At 39.5% G+C, this 25,791-nt stretch overlaps 1 protein-coding gene across 5 annotated transcripts in view; it reads left to right on the top strand.

Annotated features, from left to right (window-relative positions):
* The first annotated feature begins 281 nt into the window (after positions 1-281).
* The window catches only part of Exoc1 (exocyst complex component 1), a 45,828-nt gene continuing 20,318 nt past the window's right edge, over positions 282-25,791 (top strand). For 3 of the 5 annotated variants that reach the window (XM_051198619.1, XM_051198618.1, XM_051198623.1), the window contains exons 1-10: positions 282-386; positions 6,410-6,543; positions 9,305-9,435; positions 11,984-12,143; positions 16,124-16,311; positions 17,323-17,550; positions 17,741-17,873; positions 19,012-19,121; positions 19,848-19,901; positions 22,973-23,122. In XM_051198619.1, coding sequence (XP_051054576.1) covers positions 6,420-6,543; positions 9,305-9,435; positions 11,984-12,143; positions 16,124-16,311; positions 17,323-17,550; positions 17,741-17,873; positions 19,012-19,121; positions 19,848-19,901; positions 22,973-23,122 — 1,278 coding nt within the window. In that variant the 5' untranslated portion in view covers positions 282-386; positions 6,410-6,419. The remainder of the gene's footprint in view (positions 387-6,409; positions 6,544-9,304; positions 9,436-11,983; positions 12,144-16,123; positions 16,312-17,322; positions 17,551-17,740; positions 17,874-19,011; positions 19,122-19,847; positions 19,902-22,972; positions 23,123-25,791) is intronic. The other 2 variants (XM_051198621.1, XM_051198620.1) reach the window with 1 other exon arrangement.

Below are 25,791 nucleotides of genomic sequence, written 5' to 3'. Positions count from 1 at the left end.
TGCTACTTCGTAACTAATTTTGCTACTGTTATGAATCATAATATAAATATCTGATATGCAGGATATCTGATATGCGGACCTGTGAAAGAGTCTGATGACCCATTCAGGGGTCTTGACCCTCAGGTTGAGAACTACTGGACTAAGCCACGCCCACAACACGGCCTGACGTCCCGTCTCCTCCCCGTCCATTGGCTGGTCCTGGCAACTACACTTCCGTTTCACAGGTTCAACTTCCGGTTCGGAGCGTTCATGTGACAGGATACGGGAAGTGGCGGGTTCTGGCCGCTCCTCTCTGCTCATTGAGAAGCGGTTCGTGTCAGCTGTCGCTGCTGGTGCCCTCCCAGTGTCGGTCTCGGAGCCCGCGCCTCCGCCGGGCCGGCCTCGCGGTAAGCTTCCCTTCGGGGACCGCGCGGGGTCCTGGTGGTGTGGCCTAAGTGGAGGCGGGGTTCAGTCCGCTTCGGTCCGCCGCCGCTCCCAGGTGACCTGGGCTACCCTGCTCCCCTCCAGGGACGCGGATCTCGGGCTGCGTCCTCACCCCTTTCTGTCATCCAGAAGAGAAAACTGCTCAGAGACCGGGCAATGCATTGAAGAGATTTATAAGAACGTGTTGATTTGAACCTGTGGAAGCCGTTGTCACGTCCTCCTCTCCCAAGCCACGCCAGTTTGGAGGAATAAAACAAAAAAAAAAAAAAAAAAAATAACAAACAAATCTGTCCGGGATGGGCAGAACCGTGGAGGGAGGGACCAGGGTGGCTCTTCTGGATGACAGCCCTCGTGTTGAGATGTCTCAGGCATTTGCACTGACACACAGTATAACGATGGCCCCACTGAGCTGAAGGAAACAAGACTCAAGATGAGTGGTGGTTAGCTGTTTCAGTTCCGTGCGGACTTGGGGTTTTAGAAAGCAAAGGTCTAAAGAGAACCCAGAGTGTGGGCATGGGTTTTAGACTTCGGAAAAAGCTGTAAAGGCCACTATTAATTTACTTGCTGACACACTGAAAGGTCCTGTAAACACTGGATAGTTCATTACGAGTCTCAAAGACTGCCTGTCACATAGCTACGCCATACTGTTCACGTCTGTTAGATTCTCCGCTGTGCCCCAGAGTGCTGCCTGGCACTTAGCAAATAACAGTACTTGTTGAATTGTGTCTAATTCCTTTATGAGTTATGACCAACTCTCTCCTGTTTTACCATTTATCACTCACAGTCTTTGGCATGGTAAGCACTGGCCATTATTAATTGTTCTTCTGACCAGTTTTTACTGTTGCAAGTGAAACAGGTTACATCAAGAGGTTTTTGTTATGTAGCTAACACACAAACCTGTGATAGGACCTCTTCTTTCAGAGATGGCTGTGGAGGTCCAAGTGATGACATTTGTGTCCCAACTAGATAGATAGCAAGCACGTGTCTAGTAAATGCAGTAAGTACTGTAGGCATTTAAATGAAAGGTCAGTGTGGATTAAGATCTTTATTGAATCAACTTCAAACAAACCCAGAAATGTAATATGTCTTGCATGGGGATATGCTCAAGCAAAGATTGCAAGCCAGCAGTGAACAGAAGGCTTGGAATGAAAGGCTTGCTTTGAGAACATTAGGCTAAGATTGGGCAGGTGTGTGGTGTAAGGAAAGCTCTTAAAGTGATTAGCTTGTTTTTTGGGGCTTGTAGAAACCAAAAGAAAAAAGGTAAAGGTACTATGACACAAAGGTAATAAGTCTTGGTCAACATGTTGGCAGCAAAGAGGAAGAATAAGTTGTATGTAGATGGAGAGGTCACATGCTAACAGGTTTCATGTTAACATGGAGGAAGTGATAATTATGACAGATTTTGAGCCTTCGTATTTGCTTACAGATATGAAAGCTGGAAAGCAAAAACTTTGAGGAAACTGTTATTGAGTGCTACGGTGTCAGGTCTCTTACATGCTTACTAAGCACCTACTGTGTGCCTCTTGCCAACTGCTAGGAGTGTAGAGCTGAATAGGTCCTTGCCAACAGAGGACTACTTTTATCAGGAGTAAGAGTGCATCAGCTAGAAAATGCTGTTTGGAAGGGCTGTTGTCAGAGTATCGGTGAAATGCCAAACAGTGGAAAAGGAAGTTTTGCTTTGAAGAAGAGAAAACGTCTTATGGGAATCTTTGGGGTGGAGGGAGTGAGTTGAAATTTGATATAGTGGAAAGAATTTCAGAAAAAGGGAAAAGTGAACAAAAACTCAGAGGCAGAACAGCAAATTGGATGGTGTCCAGGGTGGTTTGAGGATAAAATGGATTAGGCGCATATTAAGGGGTGAGCTGGCTAGTTTTATGTCAACATTGACATAAACTAGAGTCATCTGAAAGGAGGGAACCTCAATTTAGAAAATGTCTCCATTAAGATTGGACTGTAAGGTATTTTCTTAATTAGTGATTGATTGTGAGTGGTGCCATCCCTGTGCTAGTGATCATGGGATCTATAAGAAAAAATGGCTGAGCAAGCCAGTAAGCAGCACCTCTGCATTAATTCTTGCCTCCAGGGTCCTGCCCTGTTTGAGATGTGTCTGGCTTCTTTTGATGATGAACTGTGATGTGGAAGTGTAGTAACCGTTTCCTTCCCAAGTTGCTTTGGTCATGGTGTTCATCACAGCAATAGTAACACTAACTAGGACAAGGGGTTGGTAGCATGGACACTCCATAATAGGGTGGAGGTTAGGGTAGGAGAATGTGCAGAGCTGGAGAAGAAAGCACTAGGGAGAATCTTAATTCCTGGTTCACTCTCTCTGTGGCAGGGCGACCATTTCTATGGAAGGAGGAGACTAGAGTTGAGGATAGGAGAGTAGTAAGAATTTACAGCAAGAGTGATAGAATTGGGAAAGGAATTCATCAGAGGTGGTGGTAAAGAATTGCAGGGTGGCAACTAACAATGTAAGCCATAGTGGAGAGGCTGCCTTAAATGACCTTTCTTGGTAATGGCATTGATGACTACTTTAAATGCCACCCTAGAGCCTTCATCCAGTCAGTAGCTGATGGAAGCAGAAGCGGACACCCACAGATAAACACTGAGCCAAACTCCTGGAATCCAGTTTTAGAGAGGGAGGAGTGTGAACAAAGGGGTCGAGACCCTGCTGGGGAAACCCACAGAAGCAGCTGACCTGAACAAGTGGAAGCTCATAGAATTCAGCCTGATAGTTGGGGAACCAGCATAGGCCCAACCCAGACTTCCTAAGTATGGGTGTCAGTTAGGAGGCCTGGGCAGACTATGGGGCCTCTGGCAGTGGAACCAGTATTTATCTCTAGTGCATGAATGGACTTTGGGAGCCCATTGATGGAGGGATACTCCCTTAGCCTAGATACATAGGGGAGGGCCTAGGCCCTGCCCCAAATGAAGTGACAGACTTTGATGCTCCCCCCATGGAAGGCCTCACCCTTCCTGGGAAGTGGGTGGGATGGGGGGGTTGTTAGTAGGGAGCATAGGAGGATGGGAAGGAGAGGGAACTAGGATTGATATGTAAAATAAGATTGTTTCTAATTTAAAGTGTGTGTGTGTGTGTGTGTGTGTGTCTTGAAACCTCAGCTTGGATTGGGTTTAGATATTGGCAATGATGTGACAATCACAGCTTTTTCTACTGGCTAGTGGCCTTAGAGAGGTAAAGAACAAACCCAGTTAATGGAGATTGATAAGCGAGGATAAAATGGTCTGCAGGTGTGGTAAAATGATCAAAAGGGATAGCTACTGTGGGTATAGGGAAATGAGGACCACCTCCAGCCTAGCTTGGGAAAGAGGTTAGACAACTAAGGTTCAAGATGAATAAATGAAGGATGGAAATGGAAGGTGTGGGTTATATGAGAAAAAGTTTTGCAGTTAGAGTACAGATAGAATCTTCACAGAGTAAAATGTAGAAGAATAGAATTTCTATAAAGAAGTCATTGCCCTATAAAAATGTACTTATTTAAGCTCATGTTTTCTTCCTTTTCCCATGGAAAGAAATGGTATTGGGAGAAATTAATTCCATAGGCACATTGCACTGAAAAATAGTAATAGATACATAAAGAGAAAACCACTTAAATTATTCCCATTAAAATTGAAGATTTTTTTTTTAAAGTAAAACTACTCTATTATTTAAGTCTAGGTGGGAGTATACAGTATCAAAATTTCCGGAGAAAAAAGTTCTGAACATTAATAGTAAATGTAAAATGTTCTACTGTGCTTATATTCTCCATTTGCCTTTTCCTTCATTCATTTCATTGCATGTGGGACACTTCTGATAGGTTTTTTTTTTAAAAAATAATATACAACTATGCTGTATTTTATTCAATTTTTAGGTTTAAAATTTTTTTTTATTAATTTTTACATTCCAATCCCAGTTTTCCCTTCCTCCTCTCCCCCTGTTCACCCCTCTCCTTCCCCACCTCCCATCTGCTCCATGGAGAGGGTGAGGCCTCTCCTAGGAAGTCTACTAACTCTGTCCCATCATCTAGTTGAGGCACGTCCATCCCCACACCCCTGTGTCTAGGCTGGGCAAGATATCTCTCCATGTAGAATGGGCTCCACTAAGTCAGTTTGTGCATTAGTGTTAGGTGTTGGACCCACTATCAGTGGCCTCATATATTGTCCCAGTCACACCATTGTCACCTATATGAAGGGAGTTTAGTTTAGTCTTATGCAGGTTCTCCATTTGTCAGATGGGAGTTAGGAAGATTTTTAAAAATTAATTCAATGTGTGAAGAAAGACTGAATTAGATGAGAAGGAAAGAAAATGGAAAGCTACTTTTACAATAATTTTATATGTAATTCACTTAAAAGATTTCCCCACTTGAAGTGTCCCTTCATTGTTTGGTATATTCACAAGTTTTTACACCATCAAACTAAGTGAAGAACATTTTCCTCTCCTCATTAGCAGCTGTTTCCACTTTTCATCTGTCTCCTAGCAACTGCTCATCTTTCTGTCTTCATGAATTTTTTTCCCCGTCATAAGCATTTGTTATAAGTGTAGCCCTATCGTATATGTTCTTTTGTACCTGGTTTCTTTTGCTTAGCACAGCGTTTTTATGATTTATTGTGCCCATGACAGCATTTCATTTTTATTTTTCACAACCTAAATGTGTCACATTTTCATTATCTGTCCATTGATGAATGCTTGACTTGTTCCTACTTTTTGGCTACTGCAAAATGTAGTTTCTGTGTCTGCAAGTCCCAAATCCATTCATTCAACCAGCTACCAACTGAAGATATTTTGGGAAAAATGGTTTTTGTACTGAGCATGTATGGAGTTTTGCTTTTTTTTTTTTTTTTTTTTTTTTGGTTTTGGTTTTTAAATATCTTTAAGCAATACAGAATAACAAGTTTATATAGCATTTGCGTTACAGTTTGGATTATAAATACTCTAGAGATGAAACAAGTGTGTTAATTATATCCTAGCATTCTATGTAGGGGCCTTCTACATCTGTAGGTTTTAGTATCTACAGGGGACCCTGGAGCTGGTGCCTCCCCACATACCCAGAGGTTGGTTATCATGTTTTGTGAACACTCACATGGGAGTTTTTCTGTGAAGATCTTTTCATTTCTTTAGGGAGCTGTGTGCATAACTTTGAAGACCCTGCCAGACTCTGAAGCAATCCCACCAGGTGTGTGGGAGAGGCTCCTTCATCAGTACTTGCTGTTGTGTGTCCCTTTGATTTTTAACTTCCTAACACGTAAAAAAAAGAAAAAAAAAGTAGTAGGTATCTCACTGGGATTTCATTGGTGTTTCCCAGGTGGTATATGATATGAAATGGTTTTGGTTACCTGTATGAGTGTGGCAAAAGCCAAAGGGCATCTTGCTCCACACAGTTTTCCTGAAGGCACTTTCCATCTCTCTTTTTTAGACATGATCTCTCACTAGACTAGCACTCCATGAATAGGTGAGGCTATCTGGTCAGTGAACCCCAGGGATCTGCTTGACTCTGCCTTCCCAGCACTAGGTTAAAAGCAGAACTCACCATACACTGCTTGTTGTGTGAGCTCTAGAGATCAAACAAGATTGGCCTGTGTCCTCATAGTTGCGAGGAAGCACTTTACCAACAGAGCTATCACCCCAGTCCAATACTGAACATTTTCTTTGTGTGTTTGTTGGCTATTTGTATGTGTTGTATGTGTATATGTGTGCATATATGTACATATGTATGTGTATGGAGATGAGCCCATACATGATTATATGTCTGTGTCTGTGTCTGTGTATATGTAAGTGTTGTTGAGCACTTGGGAAGTTTTTTTTTTTTTTTTTTACTTTGACAATATTGTTTTTTTTTTTTTTCTGTTTTCATTTCCGAAAAAACTTGTAGTCTCATGCTTTTATGATGTTCATATATTAGTATCATTTGAGTTATAAATGGATCAGTTAATGAGGGAAGGCAGTGATTTTGACAATGAGCTCAGTACCTGTATTCTACATTTTTTTCAGCTGAGAAAAGATGACAGCGATCAAGCATGCCTTACAGAGAGATATCTTCACACCGAGTGATGAGCGGCTGCTAAGCATTGTGAATGTCTGCAAAGCAGGCAAAAAGAAAAAGAACTGTTTTCTGTGTGCCACAGGTGGGCATTTGTTAAGCAAAAATATGTACTTGGTATTCCTTCATTCCTTAGGGTCACCTCTTTCTTCAAAAAATATTTTCATTGTTCCTGTAACTGTAGAAAATTATTGAACTGACAAATTAACTATTAATTGTTTTGTTTGTTTTTATTGAATATTGAGTGGGTGTAAGAAAAATCTTATGACTTGTATTTAAGGTACAAGGCATGTAGTGTAAGATGACAGCTCCTTTATCCTTGAAGTGTCATCATCTTCCTTAACCCCATTCTGCTCTACAGCAGCAGGGGTCTGTCTCCTGAATCTTCCATGTTCTCATGTATGATTTCCAACTATACATTACTTAGTTTTGCTTGTCTTTAGACTTTGAATTAATTGAATTATAATTCTTTGTGGCCCCCTCCCATTCATACCTCATGAGAATTTTGTTTTGGAGTTTTTTATTGCTTTTACCTTTTGAAACAGGGTCTCTCTATGTTGCCCTGGCTAGCCTGGAGCTTGCTACATAGACTGGACTAGCCTGGAGCTCAGACATCCACCTACCTCTGCAACTTGCTCCCATAAATTTGGTTTTTCTTTCGCAAGGCTCTAATCACCCCCATAGTCACTGCTGGGATAGGTTCCACCGGGAGTGTCCCATCATCACCGTACCTGTCCTACCAGGGGTGCACAGTAGGCTTGTTTCTAGGCTTTGCTGTTTAGACAGCTCATCTGTGAATGTTTGTGCTTGTCTTCTGCTACACACACTGAAATTCTTTTAAAGCAGATACTTAGATGTGGATTCTGCTCTAATACACAATTATTTCAAAAGGGATTCTCCTTTTCACTCCCACTGCAGGTAGTTCTTTTGTGTTCTCTATGCTTTAGTCAACAGTTACTTCTGACAGACTAATTGTTGCCAGGATGGCAGGAGTGTCAAAGTATCACATTGTGGTTTCAAAATGCACTTTACTAATTAGTGATGAGGTTGAGTATCTTCTCATGAATTTATTAGTCATTTACTTTACTTATGAAATTTACCACATAAGACTTTTGCTCATTTTCCTATTGTGTTGGTTGTCCTTATATAAATTTGTACAGTTTTTAAAAATTATCTGAGTAGATATTGTAAGATCTGTTACTTGCATAGATATTTCTATTATGTGGTTGTATGCTTTCTGGTTTATTGCATTTTTTATGATTCCTCTTAATGAAATTTATAATTGTCATTAAATAAAATTAATGTTATGCATTATGGCTTCTACTGCATTAGTTTGTAAAGGTTTTGATTTACTTGTGTGTTAGAAAGTGTGGTGTATATGTGCATGTCTGTTTGTCTAAGTGCATGAATTCATGCTTGTATTTCAGGGTTTTCTCTTATGTCTCATTTTCATTTTATTTTGTTCTTTACTCTTTCACCTTAATTTTAGAATCAACTTCTTAAGTTCCTTCCAGATTTTGTTGGGGTCTTGATTAGGATTGTTTACAACCTATCGTTCAAGTTGTAGGGAACTTGCATTTTTTAGTGACATGTTTATGTCTGTGAACATGATGATTTTTTGTTTTCATAAGCTTTGCTGTTTTCTCTAAGTTTTGCATGTTGTCATATTTGTTACGAGGTATTCTTCCTTAGATCTGTGTGCTGATACCAGTCTGATAATGTGAGACTTGATAAAAGGAAGTGATGGTATCTTTTAAAAAGACCGTGCTTGCCAGTATACTGTTTGTTTTTAAGATTTTGCATACATGTTCATTCTCTATGTGTAATTTTCCTCTTGCTACCTTGACTTTTAAACCATAGTTGTTAAATAAATCGGGCACATGCTTTGTTTTCTCATTGGAATAGTTGTATTTGAAGTTATTTTTTTTTTTCCTGAAAACTTGGCAGGAGAAGCAAATAGAACTGCTAGACTAGTTTGGAGGAGTGGGGATGATGGCAAATTTCTGCTTAGTAGGTTTTTTTTCCAAATATTCCTTAGTGGTTCTCATCCTTTCTAATGCTGCAACCCTTTAATACACTTCCTCATGTTGTGGTAACCCCCAACCATAAAATTATTTTATAGCTACTTTATTACTATAATTTTGCTGCTGTTATGAATCATAATGTAAATATCTGATATGCAGGATGTATGATATGCAACCTCTGTGAAAGGGTTGTTCGACCCCAGGTTGAGAACCATTGCTTTAGTTCATTTGGTATTTAAGATTTTTAAGAGTATTTGGGTGTTTCTTGTTGTTTTTTCATTGTTATTGTTTGGGAAACCAAAAATGTAATCACCATTCATTCCAAATCCAAACTGCATTTGTTGTCAGAACCATGTTTTGAAACTAGAAACTAGAGCATGCTGCTTCTCTAATAGCAGCCCTCACTACCTCAGATGAAGCCCTTGAAGAGCTGAGCACCCATCTTTTGTGGTAACTTCATTTCCATCCACCTTCTATTACACTGTGCTGCCCGTATTGGATCACTTCCTGTTGTTCTTTGTGATGGCACTAGGCTCTTTCAGGACTCCACACTTATACATTGATCATTAGATTTCCCCTACTATGTCCTCTAACACAGGTCCTGAGCTTTACCTCTCAAGGCATCTGTCTGCCTTCAACCTTCTAGTCTGATTTAGATGCTCCCTTTAGGATTCTGTGAATTCCTCAGTTGACTTATTACAAAATATTATACTTATTTTAGTGACACCCTACCAGGCACCTGAGAGTCACATTTACAGTGAGTGAATGAAGAATGAGCAGATGACTAAAATTGCTAACAGTCATGTGTATCTTGTTCAACAGTGACAACTGAACGCCCCGTGCAAGTGAAGGTGGTCAAAGTCAAGAAATCTGATAAGGGAGATTTCTACAAAAGGCAGATTGCTTGGGCCCTTCGAGACCTGGCTGTGGTAGATGCCAAAGATGCCGTCAAAGTATGTTTTCCATGGTCCTTGGACTGGGTTCAGAAAATGTTCTTTCATATATACATAGCATTGTGTGCCCTGGGATGATCTGAGCCTGTTCTCTGACTATAGGCCTGCCATTGTTGGTCTAAAATACATGACTCTCCACCTCTTTACCCGCCCCCAGTGCTAAACTATTTAAAATAACTACATACACATGTGTGGTTCAGTTTTTATTTGCTAAAACTACAATTACATTTTTGTTCAAGCTACATAAATTAGAGCAAAATAATCTTAATACTATGCTTAGTAGAAAATTCTACAAATTAGTATGGATTTTAAAGTAATATGTTGTGTGAGTTAACTTTCTTAAAAATATTCATTGTTTTGATAAGATTTGGTTCATAAAGGAGCTTCCTTTACTCCTGAGTAAAATGAAGGCTTACCACCCAAGACAGCCAATCTGGGCAGTTGACATTTGTGGTTCAATTAAATGAAGTGATGGGGGATGGGTTACACGCCTTATTTTGAGGTGATTAAATAAAATTTTAAGGGTATAAATTTTATACCATGTTTGAATGTGCTTAGACTTCAAAGACATAGAGTAATAATTCAGTAGTCACATTAAAGAACCGTCTGTAGTCTCAGCAGTTCAAGGCTGTTCTCAGTATTGCACTGTCAAAGTAAGTGGCACTCCCTTCCTCTTAGTTAATGAGCTATTCCTCCACCTCCCCTCCTGGCTAGCTCTGAGCCCTCTGTCTGCAGCCCACAGGTGCACAGCAGAGCACTGCAGCACACCCACCGCCCTGCTGATGCCACTCAGACCAAGGCTTGCATAGACATTTGTAAATTGACCTGATAAGATAAAACTCCAGGATTTGTTTGTTACTTTAAAACGGTCTCATGTAACCCATGATGGCCTCACACTTACTGTGGTAGCTGAGGCCGTCTCTAAACTTCTGTTCTTTTTGTCTCTGTCTCCCGAATGTTGGGGTGACAGGCATGCACCATCAGGCCTGGCTGAAAATCTAGGCGTTAGAAAGATAAATAAAATGAAAGGTAATTGAAGCATGTGCTAAAGGCAAAACAAAAGTGATTTTAAGAGATCCTTGTCAGTCTTGTCAGATTTCTCCTAAATGACACACATACGCAAGAGGAGAGGAGCAGGGAGGATTAGGGGAGAGGGGAGAGGAAGGAAAGACAGAGAGAGAGAGAGAGAGAGAGAGAGAGAGAGAGAGAGAGAGAGAGAGAGAGAGAGACCATTTCTTTAAGTGTTTTAGAATCCAGACTTGCTCTTTATTTCTAAGAAGCACCCAGGTTTTAGGAAACTGTGGAAAGTGGTTTGAGAAGAGATGGGGCCCAGAAGAGGAGTATTTGGAAAGAAAAAATAGAAGTTTTGTTTTGTTTCTTAGTTTCACTTAATACTTTCTGACAGTGGGGGTGGGGCAAGAGGAGGAACCCTTTTGGAAAGTTTCAAGAGGAAATACGCTGGCAGCATTTCACAAATACACCTCCTGCATAGCCTTCCTCCTGCAGCTGCTTTCCCTCCATGACCCTGCCCTGTGTTTTCTCAGACTCCACCATGCTGAATTGCTTAATGGGTTTTTCTTGTTTCATTTTATGTAGGCACCTTGGTGTGTGTTTACTATATGTGGACATAAACATGAATTTTTTTTTTTTTTTTTTTTTTTTTTGTTTACTTAGCCTGGCAGTAGCCATTTAGTGTCATACATTGATTTGTACAGCTGTCTCCACTGGAGCACTCAGCTTCGTTATTGGTGTTATGGGAAGTGATCTTTCCCATCAAATTCATGTTAGTTGCCTATACTCTTAGAGACGTTTATAAGTAGTAATTACTTTTAATCATAAATACAGGTTTTCAGTTGAAATTAGTTTATTACATTTATTTGTGTATGTGTTGGGGGGGTACACATGTGCCATACCTGGCATGTTTGTTTCTTAAAACATCTTTAATGTGTCAGCATTTTTGCCTTTGGAGATGATTATAATAATTCTACATTTTCAGAAACAGAAAACAGTGCAGCTCCTGTTTCTCACCTTGAGAAAATACATGAGGGTTTAGATTAAAATTTTCTCGTGTTTTAATTGGCTGTATTCTTTAATAGGGAGTTAGTGTCAAACCACAGCTATGAATAATCACACATTGGCAAAGAAATTATGTAACCAAAACTTCATAAGGAACTTAAAAAGAGAAAACAAGAGCCATGTTAAAGCTGTCCACCATTTGTCATGTCACCATGGGAAGCTGAATACAAAGCCTTACGAGTAGAGCCTGTCCTTCCTTTCTCTCCTAGACTTTAAGGACACAGAGAGAAAGTGTCCACTGTGGGATGCTGTTGCTTGTCATTCGGTTGATGTTTGTGTATAATAATCAAAGCCTAGCTCTTGGATATGGGAGGCAAGCTACATCCCTAGCCATTTACATGAAGTTTTTAATGGTCTTTTTTTTTTTGTCCCCCAAGAATAGCTTCCATTTTTAATTTTAAGTAGATTTTATATTAACAATGAAAAGTGATAGGATCAAAATCAATGAATGTCTACATTTTTTCTGTTCTAGGAAAACCCTGAATTTGATTTACACTTTGAAAAAATCTATAAGTGGGTGGCCAGCAGCACTTCTGAAAAGCATGCATTCATCTCATGTATTTGGAAACTGAACCAGCGCTATCTCCGCAAGAAAATCGATTTCGTCAATGTCAGCTCACAGCTTTTGGAAGGTAAAAGTAAATGCAAGTTTATATGCGTGGTCAAGAGTATCCTCAATGAATATATAATTTGGTGTTATTTAAAGTAATTAGGATACTGAATTTAGTTCATAATATGTCATAAAAAAATTCAAAGTTAAGTTTTCTTAGTGAAGACATTATTTGTGTGCATTATAGGATATTAGTATATTAAATTTAAAAAGTAAAGTCACTCATAAACCTGGACTCAGTGACACAGGCCAGTAAGCCCAGCTGCTTGGGAGGTTAAGGCAGAAGGATTACAAGTTCAAGACCTGCCTCAGTTTAGAGTGAGGCTCTTGGGCAAATTAGTGAGACCCTGTCTAATGGCCAAAGATACAGCTCTGGTAGAGCACTTGCCTGGCATGTGCAAGAACACTGGATCCAATCTCATTACTTAAAAAATACCCACTTATAAAGATATCACTAGGAGATGACTGCTGTTAAAATTTTGGCATATATTCTTTTAGGCTTTTTTTTTTATGAATACTTAATTTTCTTAAATAGAGAATTTTTTTTCCTAGCGTTCTTTTCTCATATGAGTTCAGCCCAAACATTTATTATGTTACTAAATACCTACTGCAGACTTTCATTAGTATCAGAGTATTCCATTGTCTGGCTATACCATTATGGGTTTATTAAGATTCCTGCCCTTTCTTATTTTAAACAGCTGTGGGATAAATGTCTCCACAGCAGTACTTTCATGCCTAGCAGTGGACATAGTAATAACTAACACAGTTCTGACCTTATACTGCCCAAGTTTAAATTCTGGCAGTTCCCCTGCCTACCGTTATCATAAATATTCCAGGTTTATAGTAAGTGCTCCGTAAATCTCATTTCTTCTTAGCAGCTTGGAATCCTTAGACAAGAGGTTTATGAGGGTATTTGTGAGTTGTCTGCTGTTGCAAATGTTCCTATGGGCTGTTCTGTGTATCAGGACAACCTCATCTCAGAATTATTAGAATGTTCAGAGAGGGTTTCTTTCCTAAGGGTGTAAGCAGTGTATGGAAATGGTTCTAAATCCTCTGTGGATGCAGTTAGTATAGTGCTCTCCATCTCAAAAGAAACTGTTCTTTCATTGTTTTGAGACAGGGTCTCGCTATGAAGCCCAGGCTATCTTGAGATTCACAGTAAAGTGAATTCCAGGCTGACTTTGAACCCATGGCAGTCCTCCTGCCTAACCTTCCAGTGAGCCACTGTGTCCACCTTAAAGCTTCATTCATGTGTTTATTGGGAGGAGAACATGTGCATCTTATGGCACCTGTGTGGAGGTCAGAGGACAGTGTTGCAGAGTTCTCCCTTCCATCTTTATGTGATTGAATTCAGGTCGCCAGGCAAGCATCTATAACCATCAAGCTTAATTTATGATGTAGTTTGAAGCAAACCATTTTTCTAGCCACTTGCCTCTTTTGTTTTATTTGGCTATGGACCTTTCTCCTTTCAAGTAGATGATTCTTTCCCAGCAGTTCTACTCTCTACCCTGGTGCTTAGAAATGGCAGATACTCATATGTGGCAGATCCTGAGCAGGCCCCGACCCCCAACCTCTCCCCATCAAGACACTCGCTTAGGTCAGGAGCATCAAGGCACAGCATGTCACTAGTGTCTGACTGCAGGATGTGTTAAGGAAATGACTCCCTAGAAGTTTTTCTTCCCTTTAATTACGGATTCATTTTCTTTTAATGACTTTAGAGATTTTTGTTTTGTGTGTCTTACCAGTCACTCATTGAAAAGCTTGCCTTTTTGTTTTCAAATATTTTGCATTTCAAGATGTTATTTATTCCTAATATATATTTTAAACTGATTTATTTAATTAGTAAATGTCTCTAGGCTTTGGATAATGTGTGGGAGGGTCCTCATTACCACCTCATCTCAGGAGCTAAATAATCATCCAAGTAAGTTGATACTATTGTAATTGTTCATGTAGCAGCAGCAGCAACTTTCATAGTTTCTAATAAATGACAATTGAACATTGGAGTTTTAGAGATGGAGAGGGAACTTTTTTTTCTTCCTTTGACTTGCAGCTAGATTGTTAAATGATCTTTCACTGGAGTCTTTGAATGCCTGCTTGCATTGTGTCTCCTGTGTTTGTTTCTTGCCTCAGTCGTATTCTTTGAAACAGTGTTTTGTGACTAATCCTTTGTGAAGGAGTGTCCTGGAAAGCTTTGGGCCTGGAGTGAAAATAACTACACTAAATGCATGAGTCACAACTGACTTAAAAATACTCCCCAGGAAATGATTTCGTTTCCCAGTTTTCTTCTCCAAGGACTAGTCAGTACTGTTTCTGAGACTGAGAGGGAATATGCAAAGACACTTTTAGGCAATGAAGAGGAGAAAAGCAAGCATGAAGTTAAACTTCTTAGGGATCTGCCCACTGTGGCTGGTTTTGCTGATGCCCTGAGAAGCCATGGTCAGCATGAAGCTCAAATGAGATATGGGTAGTAGTTAAAAGTTTTAAATCTGTACACCTTTTTCTACCCAGCTAATATTCTCTGCTTACTTTCCTCTGCTTTTCTTGTATCTTTTACTCTCCAGAACTGCCTAAAGTTACAGAAGGTGCGTAACCCTGTTCTTCTTACTCTATTCCATGTGTATATGTTACTTGCCCCTGTAGTATACCATTGGTTGCATCTTTTATGGAGTTGTGTACAAGGATAAATTTATTACAAAATCCATAGAGTAATAAAAGTAATAGTACTATTCATTATTAACTCCTGAAGGACTGTTGCAGGAGAAGAAAATTCTACCAAAGTTTTTGATGACTTAAAACTGACATTTCAAATGGGTGATTTAGGTGGTCCCTGCCCTCTAGTGGTTAACAGGGAGTCATATCTGATAGTTCTGCGTTCACACAAGGAATGAGGTGACCTCACTGAAAAGACAAGGAACACGGTATGGCAGTGCCTCTCTAGAAACATCGGTAGTGTAATCTGTCAATTGCATGTGCCAAAAATTTTAGCCCCACTCCCCTGGGATATAACTAAATCTGCCTAACTTCAAGTCTTCTTCAGAGTCGGTGCTATCTCACTTGGAGTTAGCAGGGTTTTGTTCTGAGACAAATAGATTTCAGTGCTGAATGAAAGTTTTCATTTTCATGTAAAATAACAAACACTAAGAACACCCAGACCTTGTGATTTAATTCCTGTCCCAGTCAGGCTAGAAAATCAGTAGCTTTCTTTAGAGCTGTAGTTAGGGCTAACAGTGGTTTTTCATTTTACCTCGCTCAAACTCAGACTCTGTGCAAAATGCTCACACACTATGTGTGTTCCTTTCCCCAAAGTGAGAGATGTAGATCTAGATAGCACTTCAGACTCGGTCTCTTGACATTTGTCTGGAAGCATGGAAACTATGTATTTCTATAATTTCAAATCGCATTGTTGTTCTCTTATTGGAGTTACTAAGGAAATTGCTTTAGCTGTTTTAGCTATGCATGTGAAGCTTTTAAACAGTAACAAAAATGGAAAATGCAGTTAATATTTTGAATATTCACAATTTTTTGTGGATAATACACATGTCTCTCACTTCAAAATTATTTGAAAGGTAGGTGTGTGTGTGTGTGGTGTGATAAAGCTGCAAATAGTAAAAACAAGGGGAAATGCTACCCAGAAGAAAGGAAGAAACTGTTTTCCATATTCATAGTTCATCATCACTGTTTTGTTAGGGCAGCAGCCATCTCTGGTTGGGTATCCATTTTAGTGGATTTATGCTTTGAGAGATTTCGACTAAAGCCCAGTTTAACCCTTGCAAAGCTGCGAGCATACTAGACTGCATGCTTTCTGTTGCTCCTAGGACCTCACTTAAGTAACATTTTATGACCCTTTTCATATTTTCTGAATGATTCTTTTCTGACCTTCAACCACTAAATGTGTCCTGTGCTTATAATCTCTTAAAGAGCTAGCTTTCTCTTTAAGTACCATGTTAAAGTTCCTCCCATTTTATGACGATTTTCTTTCCTTACATTCTTACCTTCTTTAAGAATCCGTTCCAAGTGGAGAAAGTCAGAGTGTGACAGGAGCGGATGAAGAAGCGGTAGATGAGTACCAGGAGTTAAATGCAAGAGAAGAGCAGGACATCGAAATCATGATGGAAGGCTGCGAGTGTGCGATTTCTAATGCGGAAGCCTTTGCAGAGAAGTTGTCCAGAGAGCTGCAGGTGTTAGATGGGGTAAGAAGCCCTTGTGAGCTACAAATGAGTGGCGTGTGGTAGATCGCAAAGGCTGGCGATGCTTGTGCTTTCTGCGTCAGCACTTTAGCTTTTACAGTGGGACTACTGCTGTATTTATAAGCTTGTTGTAAGCTGTCACCATTCCCTACTCTTCTTGTTCAAAAGATAGAGCTAGGTGCTAAGGAGATGATAGCTCAGTAATAAAGCATTTGGCACGCAAGCTTAAGGATCAGAGTTCAGATTCCCCAGAACCTAAGTAAAGACTTGGTGGGCATAGTAACTCTTCTGTGGTCGCAATGCTTGTAAGTCAGAGAAGGGGGTTCCTGGGGAAAGCTGACTAGGAGCACTCAATTCAGGTGAGAGACCTTGTCTCAATAATAAGGGAGAGAGCGATTAAGGAAGACACTCTACATTTGGTGTTCATACATCACTCACACACATGCAAATGTGTTTTCACATATCACATATACACACATATGCACATGATAAAAACCATTTCCAGTGAAGACATTTGGCCAAGGTTTTAGATTTTGGGATGTTCTTAATATGCAGTGGTAGAAGAAAAAAGTAGACATCCAGATACCATCTTAGGGATTAATTCCCCTAGCCTCTGAATAATTCATTACCAAAGAGTAGCATTTTCATTGTTTGTAAATAAATAAACAAACAAACAATAACAGCAAAAACCAGTAAGGACCTATTACAATAAGAGAAATGCACCTGAAATAAGTGAGGCATTTACCAAGGAGAGCCGAGTCAGTGTGGTGGGAAGGGGGGAGGATTTAGGGCTTGCCGCCAAAGGGCTTTAGAACAGAACCCTCTGACTTCCTGCAGTTTCTGAGGCATGGTCTCAAACCTTAATCCAGAGGCAAGTGTGCCTTCGCAGGTGCTATGCAGAAAAGGAAGTGGAAGCTGATTGACTGGATGCGGAGATCTGGCCCCAGTTCACCATTGTACTTCTTTTCCCCATTTAAACAACACACACCGTTACATGTTCCTTTCACATTGCAGGCTAACATTCAGTCAATCATGGCCTCTGAGAAACAAGTGAACATCCTGATGCAGTTGCTGGATGAGGCCCTAAAGGAGGTGGATCAGATTGAACAGAAACTGAGCAGTTACGAGGAAATGCTCCAAAGTGTGAAAGAGCAAATGGATCAGATCTCTGAAAGCAACCACCTGATTCACCTCAGCAACACAAATAATGTGAAGCTGCTGTCTGAGATCGAGTTCCTTGTGGTGAGCATTTCGTAGGTTACCAGCAGAGCAAACGCAGGAAGACGAGTCATGGTGTGTGTGAGACTCACTTATAAACCTGTGGGACCAGGATTTAGAGACATTACAAAGTGGGTGCTAGGGTTGAATGGCACCCTGCCTGTATTTTTCCCCACAATTACATGTGCAAGTGGTATGTTTGAATGTATTCCAGAACCACATGGACTTGGCCAAAGGTCACATAAAGGCCCTTCAGGAAGGAGATCTTGCTTCCTCCAGAGGCATCGAGGCCTGCACCAATGCTGCCGATGCCCTTCTGCAGTGCATGAATGTCGCCCTTCGACCAGGTGTGTTCAGTAGCCATGATCTGCAACCCGGTAGTAGTAACTTGGGCCAGGTGGTTTAGAGTACTTTACTGGCTATACAAATTAGTTTCACAGATTCCCCAATAAATTTCTGTTAATACTAAGAACCTTTTCATTTCAGTTCCTTCTAATTGAACTTTATTGACTCTAATATCTTTACCTTCACAAGTTTAGAATTATGATCTGTCTAGTTTTTGTTTTGTTTAGTTTGGGTATTAACATCTCACTACATAGCCTAGGCTGGCCTCAAACCCACAGTCCCCCTGTTTCCCAAGTGCCGAGAATACAGGCAGGCTCCACCATGCCATGCTCTCACTGTAATCATGTATGCATGTTAGGGTTAGAGGTCAGAGGACATCTTTGTAGATTCTCCTCTCCCACCTTTCCAGGTGTTCTGGGGGTTGACCTCAGCTCACCTGGTTTATGTGGCAAGCATCTGTTTCTGAAGATCCATCTCGTTGCCCTACTGTGATCTTTGGATCTTTCTTATTAGACACAAGCACAAGTACCATTAAGCTATGCCAGAGATGATACAGTTTTTCTAGGCAGTAGTTCTAAAACTTTAATGTGTATTCAGATCAGCTAGAAGTCTTATTAAGACGTTACCAAGCATATCCCCACATTTGGTAGGAGGGGCTGAGGTCCTGAAATTCACATTTCTAGTGGTTGCCAGGTGATACTGAAGAAGAAATAGTGTATTGTATTAGTTTTTTTTTTTTTTCCTCCTCAAATTTTATAAAGCAAATAAAAAAGTCATTAAAGATTTGGATTCTTCAAGACTTAAGTGTGGATATCATGAAATAGTATAGGTTTGGTACAACTCAGTAGGAGACTGTTTGCCTAACATGCGCTGGGTCTCGGGGAGTAGGGAAGAAAATCCACTTACTAAGCATGGAGGGAAGGCTGGCCAGCAAGGTGGCCCATCAAGAAAAGGTGTTTGCTGCACAACTTGGTGACCTGATGGGTTACTGGAGCTCACGTACAGGTGAAGGCTGAGAATGGACTCCACAGAATTGTCCTCTGACCTCTGTGCACACTGTGGCGTGGCATTTCTTGTTAAGTGTGGAGGGAATCTCTGCCTGCCCTTATTGAGTTGGTGAGGACTGTTGTTCTGATGCAGGCCACGACATGCTCTTGGCTGTCAAGCAGCAGCAGCAGCGCTTCAGTGACTTGAGGGAGCACTTTGCCCGGAGACTGGCCAGTCATCTCAACAATGTTTTTGTTCAACAGGTAATTTTAACTTACTAGTCGCTGACATGTTTTCATAGGTCATTTGTATGTTGCTCTGATCCTAAATTCCCACAAACTTTTAATGTATTCATTTGGGGCTATAATATATTCCTTCATGCATTTCTATGATTTTAAGATTTTGAAATCTGTGCATAGTTCCTCAGAGAGGTACTTTAGACTCCAGGTAACCCTTTACACAGACATCAAGTTCCTTTTGGCTGAAACTGATTGTAGGACTCAAATAGATAGCTACATTCATTAATTACATATACAGTTGGCAGATCTGTGTTTACTGTTGAGACTCTTGTGTTTTCCAGGGTGTAGAGGTGACAATCAGACCTGACACATTGTTTTCAATGTCTCATAGGTTCTGTGTGGTCGAGTACATTGTGTACTTGTAAGGGAACAACTAGCTCAGCTGTCAATTTTGGTTGACTCAGTCTCTGTGTTACAGACTTTTATCTTTTTTATGGAAAGAGATGTTATAATTAACAATATGGCAACACTATTTTAAAATGCCAAGAGCACCTTACAGGGATTTGAACAGAAGGTATTTTAATAATTAATATACTTAGGTACTTCTGGGGTTCTTTTGCCTTTTACTTTATTAGACATATTGAACAGAAAAAAACAAGAAATCTTAGTAATCAATACGTGCTGAGAACATTGGCTTCTCTTTGCGATATTGTAAAACAATTGTTTTTATTGTATTTTATTCCCACCTAGTTTACTCAGGCCCTCCTTCAGCTCTATACCAGGTCCTACTTTCTTTCGGTTCCTGTGAGTACATCAAACTGGCTCAAGCTTCTGTGATTTTTTTCTTTTTTTTTGGTATTTATATGACATTTGCTAAAGTTAGCAGCAGAATTTTTATGCTTACAGCTTAACTTACTGATTAAGTTACCCATTAACTGTATTTGTAATAGTTTTTAAATGTCCCAATTTGCCACAAAGGCACTTAACCTCATTCTGCTTGCCTTTCTGTTTCTCATTACCTTGATTTTTGAGTAATTGCTGATTGGTGGTTGAGGTGCCCATTAGACATTGCTTTGAATCAAATGCTTCTCATTCTGTCTGTGAGAAGCTCAAATTCTAGGGAAGGGAAACAAATACCCTTGGGGATGTCAGCTTTGATGGTGGCGCTGTGTGAACATAAAAGAAGACCTCCTCACTGAACATGAGAGGGGGAAATCAGGACAGATGCCCTCAGCATGTCACTGGACCTGGAAAGTGTCAAAGAGGAAATCTACTGAAAAGTCACATAGGAACTACCAGTTTTCTTGGCTTATTATGTTTAATGCTATTGGCAATGATGTTATCCACATATGTGGATGACATCAAAAATGTCAGTCAACAAAGAATGGTCTTTTTGAGTCCTTAGCTATTGACTAAAATGTGCAGTTATTCATTCTGTTTGCTTCTTTGCCTTGTAAACTAATGGCTTCATTTAAAATGAATGCTTCCCATTTCTGAAAATCTAACATGTACAGTTAACATGTGAGTGATGCATGTTAAAAAACAGAATGTTGCAATAGCCTGTGATGTGTTGCCAAAGGTGGTAAAGGATGTCTCAAATGCAAAAAAGAGATTGTCTCTGTGTTGAGCTTGGTCATCAGGTCACTGCTAAAAGGGCTAAAGAACATGGAGATTTCTAGTCCAGACAAGAGAACAAAATACTTGGGAGGTTTTGACTAGCATGTGATGGTACACCTCTGCCACTTCCCATTTTAATTGACTCATTTAATAGCAGAGGTAATAAAAGTATCTGCTTCACTTAGACTAATGTTTGGCTCTAATAAAGTACACCATGTTACCTTTTATTAAAAATTCTAGTATCTAGCTGGATGTAGTGGCACACACCTTTAATCCCAGCAGATCTGTGGGTTCAAAGGCAGCCTGGTCTACAGAGCGAGTTCCAGGACAAGCTCCAAAGTAATACACAGAAACCCTGTCTTAAAAAAAAAAAGTTTAATGCTTTTAAGCATATGAAGAACAAATTTCTTTAGATTTAGTGTTTTACATGTTATAATTTTTATAATACTGATTGAATTAAGCAACTTTTTACAATTTCCTATCCTTACTCTGGAGTCATTTTACCTAAAATGAAATCTTTTAGTAATATTTAGTCTATCTTAACAATAATAATTAAAGGAATGATAGCTGATATGTGAAATGCCAGTTTCTCAAGTGTTTGTACATGGAAATTTTGCAAAAACTTACCATAATAACATATGCAAAAAGCTTTGTAAACTTCAAGGCCCTCCACACTTTCCAGAAGAGATTTTTTTTAATGACTCAAAAGTCTCAACCTGAAATAACGTACCTTCGAATGTAATAGACTGAGTAAATAGTTGAAAACTATTTTGTGTCTTGAGTCATGGAGAATACTATTTTGGGTCATGAAAGCATATGCCACAATGCTCATTAGCCCATTGTTAGGAACATTTGTGAAGCAGGAGACACTCTTCTCTATCAGCACAATGGGTAAGAGGCACCAGGAGTTGTTGCTGAACCTGAAAGTGTAGCATCCTTTGTTTTCCATGTGCAATTCTGTAGAACTGTTCTGTATTGTAATACTATATTAACCTTGAAAACTGTAGAGGTCGAGACCGAACAATGATATACATAATAAAGCATGTAAATTTGAAGTGATAAATCTTTCAAATTAAAATAATTTTAATTTTTTAAACTCAAGTTGTATATCAAACTATTGTATTTCAACTATTATTATATACATTTAGGTGACTTTACCAAGAAATGAATTATCCAACTCCTCTCCCTGATTCAGCAGCTTTTGTAAATTTAATGGTTTCCATAAAATAATGAAACAGTCTCTTACTAGGCAATTCTCAAGTGGATTAAAATGACTTCAAGTAAATGTGGCTTGTGTTGGCCTTTCCTGTCTAGATAGAAAATTCTGTTTCAAGGGCAATCTGATCTTGCAACTTCCTCATCTCTTGGGCACTGCCTTTAAGCTTTATCACAGATGTTGACTAAATACTGAGAAAGAGCTAGATTGACCAACAAGAGGTGTTATACTCATCTCCACACGTGAACGGCTAGACAGCAGTTGAAGGTTTGGATTCTGGTTAAATGCTTTTGTTTGAATGTTCTTAAAGGAAGACAGAAGCTAGACTTGGTTACCAAGATTCCAATTATGGCTTTCCTCCTATATGACCCAAGAGAGTCACTTTATGCCCTGAGTCTTGGGTTCTTCTAAAAATAGGGTTAATAAGCCAATAATATAGCAGTCTATATTTTTTTCTAAAGCAAAAGTCAAGACACTTGATCTAACTTTTTATTATTAATTTATTTAAATGAAATTGTCAAGGTTTAAAATAATCATCACTTTAATGGAAAAATCAGAATTAACATGGCTACTAGGGATTTTCATGGAAATTTATTTACCTTACTAACAGTAAAGTTTCATATCTTACACATTTTTATCTGTTGAAAAAATATAGCTCCTTATGGGAATCTCATTAAAGTGGACAGTTTGCTTTGGATGACTTCCCTTTGGTATGTTTCTTAATACAGTTTGTATCAAGAAGTTAATTTGCTTAAGACATTGTAAAATGATTTAGAGAGGAAAGCAGTACACGGCTCTCTCATTTGAAAGATGATGTGACACTTTGTCACAGTGCCACCTATGCATTCTTGTGAATATTAATGGTGGTAGTATTCCATGGGTGCACAGGATGACAAAAATAGACAAGTAAGTACTTGGTTTTCATTTTTCTGTATTTTCTTGTTATTACGTGATTATACTTGGTTATTATCTAGAATTATCTATTGTAACAATGTTCTTTTGAATTTTCTACCATATTTATTTACTTATTTACTCACTCCAGGGTCATGACCAGAGTTCAACTCTTGCTCAGCATTCTGTTGAACTGACTCTACCCAATCATCACCCATTTCATAGAGACTTGCTCCGATATGCCAAGCTGATGGAGTGGTTAAAGAGTACAGATTATGGAAAATATGAGGGGCTAACAAAGGTATGGATTTGATGTCACTCACTCACTGGGTCTACAGTATAGTCTTAGATTGTATGTTTAGTTCCTAAAGTTTGAAATACTGAAGTATGTTTTTGAGAAAGCAAAAGATAATTGAATTTCTAAGTGCTCAGTTTTTTACTTGGATAAAAAGGAACCAGGCATGCACATGATGCACAAACACGAATATAGGAAAAATAACTTAAATAAATACATCTGTTTTTAATAAAAGAACACAGCATCAGTTTATTAAGCAAACATTTTACTATCCTGGGCACCTGGAGTGTAACAAGCAAATCTCTAATTCTAAAGAATTTTAAGAATGATGGGAAGAGCTATATTAAATACTTAGCAAAATCCAAGTACCAAGATGGAAGTGATTTAATATATGGCAGTTTGAAGAAAGGAAATCCAGGTCCTGGAGCCACGGGGGTGACTTCATGGGAGATATTGGGCTTGAGTTTTAAATAATGAACAGTGGACTTAATAACCTGTGGTTTTTTCTTTTAATAAATATGTATTAGGATTAGTTAAGCCAGAATTAAGAGGAAGTGCATACAGAGGTATAGGAACAAGATGTGCAGACAAAGGTCATGTGATGGCAAGACCAGAGTAGGACTTTCAGGCTGGAGAGCAATGAGAACTTGGATTGAACTCGATGAGTCACTGTACTCAGCAGCAGTCCTCAAGCAAGGATTAGATGGAGGTGGCCAGCTGTGGTGGCTCACACCGTTAGTCCCAGCACTCAGGAGACAGACAAGGGCAGGTTTCTCTGAGTTCCAGGCCACCTACGGCTACACCAGAGACACTTGTCTCAAAAAATTTAATAATGATAATAGGAACCTTCATTTGAGCTTCCTGACACCCACACACTAAATAAAAGATGGGAAAACTTCTTATGGATCTAATGTAATAATTCAGATGAAGTCTTGACTCGGGAAGGTGGTGGTGGGAATCTAAGTAAAGAGTGGATCCCGGGGCAGAAGTACTAGGATGATACTGAACTTGCCAGGGTTGGTCACTAGAACAGTAACATGACTAGTGACCACAATCCAGGTGTCTGAATCATTGATTCAATGTAGTCCATATATTCTGTGCTAACACTGTTGAGTGTTGGAGGTTTGGCAGTAAAGGGAACAGGCAAGCACTTGCTGTGTCAGAGGACATATCTTGAGAAAAAAACTAAACAAGTTAACTACACATGGAATAAGTACCATGAGTGCCCTGGAGAAAATTCAGGAGATACCAGTTTTTGCAGAGGGGTCTAATTGCAAATACAGTGGAGAGGCCGAGTATGAGAAGGCAATGTTGGAGCCCTGGTTTAGTAAGTGAGGGGTGAGCAATGAGCATCTCCTGTCACAACACAGGCTCCTGAAGCAGAGCGTGCCCAGTGTTCTTGAGAATGAGCCAGGAGGCCAAAGTGATTGCAGCACTGTGAACTGGAATCTGTGTGGGCTGGCAGGTGTTGAGATTTTAAACCATCAGGATGGGCTGGTCTTACTGTGTGTGACATGGAACACTAGAGACGGGAGACGAGTGGGTGTTAAGGAATAGAATGATGCAATCTACCTTGAACTTCATAGCATTTATGCATCACCTTTAGAAATTGGACATTAGTGTCCATTTAAAAAAAGACAGAACTGTCACCACCTAACTCAGACATATTAAATAGCTAATAGTATTCTGGATAGACACAACTGAAAGCTCAGTTTAAATTATGAGAAATGTTTAAATTGTTTTATCTTTAAGATTTTGTGAATTGAGAGCTGAAAAATAAAATATTGTAATAATACATTAAATTGTTTTGGTAATTTTAATAATTTTGTGTATAGTAGAGCACTAAAAGATATCCTGGAATTGAAATAAGAGAGGGGTTTTGTCTTTGTGGAGTAAGAATATTGAAATCTTTCATTGAAAAAAGCAACTTCTTGCAGCTGCCATACGTTTGTGCTTTAGGGGAGGCAGAGAGATAGGTAGAGATGCCAAGAAAGAGGTGGGTTGTGTTTGTAGCCATGTGTTGAGGTTAATACTTGATGGCAGCACATTCTTTAGTATCGGTCCACATATCTTCTCTTTGAAGTACCTTTGCCCATTTAAAGTAAAATCTGGACCCCTCTGTTAGTATTCAGGCATCTTTACTGCCCTGCCTTTGGAGTTATGACAGGATACCCACTCATCTGCTGCCACTAAGAGCACTGCCTGTGCCCATTCACTACCCTCCCTTTTAAATGAGCCTTGCCTACCTCCTCCTTTCCCTCTCTGTCTCCCTCCCAATCTCTGCCTTTCTCTCTTCTCCCATTGTTCCTGTCTCCAGGGGCCAGTCTCTTTCCCTTTTTCCCTTAATAAAAGCCTCTCCACTTGAACTCTGTTGCAAGATGTCTTTCTTTCCAGGGAACAGGGAACAGGTTTTTTTTTTTTTTTTTTTTTTTTTTGTTTTTTTGTTTTTTTGTTTTTTTGTTTTTTTTTTTATTACAACACCCTTTGTTTCTAAACTAAGGTGAGTCTTTTTGTTGTTTTGGTTTTTGTTGTTGGGGGGGTTGTTGTTTGTTTGTCTGCTCACTTTTTTCCCCTCCCAATTTACTTCTCACATCTTTTTCCTTGTAGGTTTCTTTCTGGTTTTAAATTAGTTCAGATTCCTCCTATTTTACTTCCCTCAGGAACTAGCATACACT

The sequence above is a fragment of the Phodopus roborovskii genome, unplaced genomic scaffold (genome assembly GCF_943737965.1).
Source record: "Phodopus roborovskii unplaced genomic scaffold, PHOROB, whole genome shotgun sequence".
NCBI classification, from domain to species: Eukaryota; Metazoa; Chordata; class Mammalia; order Rodentia; family Cricetidae; genus Phodopus; species Phodopus roborovskii.
Note: the sequence above shows the minus strand (reverse complement) of the source record. Positions and strands in the feature narration are given on the sequence as shown.